The sequence below is a fragment of the Panicum virgatum genome, chromosome 3K (genome assembly GCF_016808335.1).
Source record: "Panicum virgatum strain AP13 chromosome 3K, P.virgatum_v5, whole genome shotgun sequence".
Taxonomy (NCBI): domain Eukaryota; kingdom Viridiplantae; phylum Streptophyta; class Magnoliopsida; order Poales; family Poaceae; genus Panicum; species Panicum virgatum.
This window is the reverse complement of record NC_053138.1, coordinates 45,209,941-45,214,566: the sequence shown is the minus strand read 5'-3', so window position 1 is coordinate 45,214,566 and position 4,626 is coordinate 45,209,941. Positions and strand designations below refer to the sequence as shown.

Genomic DNA, 4,626 nt, shown 5'->3' with positions numbered 1-4,626 from the left:
ACAACAAAAAAAATATATTAATTTTCTAATGCGACAAGCAAAAGTACGCGATTATTATGGTGCTGTAATTTTGTATAATTTTTTTGAGCACCTTAACATCGTCAAATGAAAACTTCAAAACTAGAAAGTTGTAGATCTCGTCGAGGGCTACAATTTTCATATAAAAATCATCTTCATCCGATGTCGTATCGAAGAGTTATGATTTTTCGAAAATTCAGCCGAAATAAATTAGAAAATGGGAAAACAAAACTGTGGTTACTGTAGTAAATCTAGGGTCACTGTAGCAAATCCCGGCCCCACAGTGACATGCAAGCCCTGCAAAACCGGGCTGGACCTGGGGTGAACGGGTTCACAAGTTCGAGGGGCTAGATGTCTGATTTCTATGTTTATGGATTTATTTGACACAGCGCTGAAAATTCAGAGGGCCATTACAGTTAATTTCTTAACCCTTGATAAGGCAAAAAATTGTTGCGCTGATACTATAAGGACCGTGTCCCCGCTTGGTGCCGGCGGCGGGTGGGGGACCACCCTGTTGGCTGCGGCGCCGGCGGCGGGTGGCGGACCAACCCGTTGGCGGCGGCGCCTGCGGCGGCTGCAGCTGCGAGCGGGCGGCCGCTCCTCCCCACGGAAGGGATCCAAGGCAGATGCGGAGCACCCCATCGCGGCGGCGACCTCTCCTGGATCACGCTCCCCACGGTGTTGTCCCGCTTGGCTGCTCCCCACGGCGAAGGGATCCACGACAGAGGTTTCCAAGGCGCTGTGCAGAGCTTCCCCTCACTCTCCATTGCTGCGTCCTTTCTTGGTGAGGTTTGTTCCCCTTTTTTTTGCCAAGGTGCTCTATTTTTCATCAGTGGTGCTGTGTGTGAATGATTCTACAATATGTCAACTCCAATTTATGCAGCAGCAGCACCCTGGCTTGTAGAATTTTCAATAATATTCTTCGATTTCAGTAGATATTTTCCAGAATTTTTGTTAAATATAGAGTGTGTCAACTCCAATGAACTTTTGGATCAGTGTGCTTGTCGAATTTTTCAGTATTTATGTCTCTACTGCTAAAGAAACTTAATATTTAATTTTCTGAAATTTTGTGATTTAATATCCTTATCTATCATTACTGTGTATCTGACTTTGACTTATCTCAAATCTGTTTTGTAGACTACATATACAAGATGGATAGAAGTTGGATCCATGGGAGAAAATTCACACTAGCCTACACCAACGGTGTGAAAGAATTCATGGAATTTGTTAAGAAAAGGTTTCAAATTCATTAGAGTGAGGGTCCTACCCTTGAGTTAGATGACTCTTTTGACGATACCAACAGACGTTTTGTGAGGAGAATTCAGGAGGTAGAGATCGGGGAGGCTTTGAAGAGGATGAATTGAGGTAAATCGATGGGCCCTGATGGTATCCCCATTGAGGTGTGGAGATGCCTAGGAGATAGAGGAATAGTATGGTTAACTAAGCTTTTTAATCTCATTTTTCGGTCAAACAAGATGCCGGAAGAATGGAGGAGAAGTATATTAGTACCTACTTCAAAAACACGGGTGATGTTCAAAGTTGTACTAACTACCGTGGGATTAAGCTGATGAGCCATACGATGAAGCTTTGGGAGAGGGTTATCAAGCATCGCCTAAGAAGAGTGACAAGTGTGACCCAAAACCAATTTGGGTTCATGCCTGAAAGGTCAACCATGGAGGCGATTTTATTAATACGACAATTGCTGGAGAGATATAGGGAACAGAAAAAGGACTTGCACATGGTCTTCATTGACCTTGAGAAGGCATATGACAAAGTACCGAGAAATATCATGTGGTGGGCCTTGGAGAAGCACAAAGTCTCAACTAAGTACATTACCCTCATTAAGGATATGTACAAGGATGCGACGACGTTTGTCCGGACATGTGATAGCAACACCACTGACTTTCCTATTAACATAGGCCTACACCAGGGGGTTAGCATTGAGCCCTTATTTATTTGCTTTAGTGATTAATGAGGTCACAAGGGATATACAAGGTGAGATCCCTTGGTGTATGCTATTTGCTGATAATGTGGTGCTAGTTAACGAGAGTAGGGCAGGGGTTAATAGGAAGTTAGAGCTGTGGAGACGCACGTTAGAGTCGAAAGGGTTCAGACTTAGTAGAACCAATACCGAGTACATGATGTGCGATTTCAGCGCGACTAGGCATGAGGGGGGAGACGTTAGTCTAGATGGACAAGTGGTGGTCCAGAAGGATACTTTTCGGTATTTAGGATCGGTGCTACAAAAGGATGGCGACATTGATGAAGATGTTAGGCATAGAATTTCAGCTGGCTGGTTGAAATGGCGGCAAGCTTCTGGCATCCTTTGTGACAAGAGGGTGCCACAAAAGCTAAAAGGCAAATTCTATAGGACAGCAATTCGTTCGGCGATGCTATACGGTGCTGAATGTTGGCCTACAAAAAGGCGACATGTCCAGCAACTGAGTGTAGCAGAGATACGGATGTTGCGGTGGTTTTGCGGGCACACAAGGAGGGATAGAGTTCGGAACGAAGTTATTCGGGACAGGGTCGGAGTGGCACCAATTGAGGAGAAACTTACCCAGCATCGGCTGAGATGGTTTGGACATGTCCAACGAAGGCCTCCTGAGGCGCCGGTGCGTAATGGGGTTCTTGAGCGGGTCGATAATGTAAAGAGGGGTAGAGGTAGACCTAAACTGACGTGGGATGAGTCGGTTAAGAGAGACCTTAAGGATTGGAATATCTCTAAAGAGATAGCTTTGGATAGGAGCGCTTGGATACTAGCTATCAATGTGCCTGAACCTTGAACTTATTTCTTTCGGGTTTCATCTCTAGCCTACCCCAACTTGCTTGGGAAAAAAGGCTATGTTGTTGTTGTTGTTGTTGTTGTTGTTGTTGTTGTTGTTAAGGAAAGGTTTCCGGAACACATCCCAATAAGTTGCCCATGCCGCCATTGTCTTAACCAGACTGAAAGGCCACAACAAGAAGTCAATGACCACATCCTTATTCATGGAATGTTAGCCACATACACGCGGTGGACTCATCACGGGGAATCATTAGATGCTACTATTGTCGAATATTCAGAGCAGGTGGATGGATCTGTCCATGATGATGGGATTGCAGTAGATGATGAGCCAGACAACAATGAGCAAGACAACAACGACAATGATGATGGGATTGCAGTAGATGATGCCAGATTTTGAGTTTATAGCAGAATTGTACACAGCAGTAGAGGAGGATGGGCAACCGCCAAAGTTTACTAGAGTGCTTGATGATTTGAAGCGGTCACTTTGGCCAGGATCTAAGCACACAAGATTCTCATTTCTCGTGAGATTGCTCCGTATCAAGACTCGATATCAAATCAGCAATACAACATTTAATACATTATTGAAGCTGCTTTCCTCAGCATTCCCTCAGAGCCAATTGCCTGAATCATATGATGAGGCAAAGAAATATCTTCATGAATTGGGCCTTAGATATGACACGATCCATGTATGCAAGAATAATTGTGTGCTATTCCGGAAGCGCTATGCTAAAATGGATGTGTGCCCAAAATGCAAAGAATCTAGATGGGAGGACAAGGATGGCAAGCGTGTTCCTCATAAGGTTTTGAGGCATTTTCCACTTATACCAAGGTTAAAGAGGATGTTTGGGTCTAGCAAAACGGCCAAGGACACCCAATGGCACAAGAAAAACTGGACACCAGTTGATAATGAACTGAGCCATCCATCGGATGGGAAGGCATGGAAATACTTTGACTCCAAGTTTCCAGCATTTGCAAGGGATGCAAGGAATTTGAGACTTGCTGTGGCTACAGATGGATTCAATCCATTTGGCAACTTTAGCATGACATATAGCATGTGGCCTGTCCTTGTGACACCCTTAAACCTACCACCATGGGAATGTGTGAACCCTTCAAACTGCTTCATGTCATTGCTGATCCCAGGTCCAAAATCTCCTGGAAAGGATTTCGATTTGTTCTTGGAGCCTCTAATAGAAGAACGGCTTGAATTGTGGAGTGGTGTTAGTACATATGATGCAGCCAGTGGTACAAAGTTCAATCTTCATGCGGCTGTGCTTTGGTGCATACACGACTTTCTAGCTCTGAGCACCATGTCAGGGCGAACTACAAAAGGTTATTATGCATGTACTCATTGCGATGAAAATCCATTGTCACAGGCACTAAGGAATAATGTTCCTATGTGTTTTGTGATGAAAATTTTATAATGAATTGACCTTTTGTGTTTCTGTTAACTTTGCTTGTATGAATTCTGTGTACGCATAGCAAAAAATGTTAAACAATCATTGGCGCCACATGGACCAATCGCATACTGACACATGGTGCAATGGTACCAGAACACGTGTTACAATCACATTATGACACGTAAGCGAAAAGCGCTCAAAAATAGCTTGACAACGTGCCAATGACATGTCATCCACACTGGATCCTAGTCTGCGGACACGTCATTGTCCAGCGTGGATGACGCCACATAGTCATTCCACATCATTGCCCAGCGTGGACGATGCCACGTCGACCATTCCACGTTGTTCCTATGACCTGGAAACCGTTTTATGACCCTGATCGTTTCGTGATGGAAGAAACGAGTATTATAATGAAATTCTATGTTT

At 44.3% G+C, this 4,626-nt stretch overlaps 1 protein-coding gene across 2 annotated transcripts; it reads left to right on the top strand.

Annotated features, from left to right (window-relative positions):
* Positions 1 to 500: 500 nt before the first annotated feature.
* On the top strand, positions 501 to 4,245 carry LOC120699327. Of its 2 annotated transcripts, none has more exons than XM_039983288.1 (3): positions 501 to 802; positions 1,156 to 1,255; positions 2,912 to 4,245. In XM_039983288.1, the coding sequence occupies exon 3, from the start codon at positions 3,184 to 3,186 to the stop codon at positions 4,222 to 4,224; it is 1,041 nt and encodes a 346-aa protein (XP_039839222.1). In that variant the 5' UTR covers positions 501 to 802; positions 1,156 to 1,255; positions 2,912 to 3,183; the 3' UTR covers positions 4,225 to 4,245. The 2 variants fall into 2 exon arrangements, with proteins under 2 accessions (XP_039839222.1, XP_039839223.1); XM_039983289.1 differs by having other exon boundaries at positions 501 to 807.
* Positions 4,246 to 4,626: the final 381 nt, after the last annotated feature.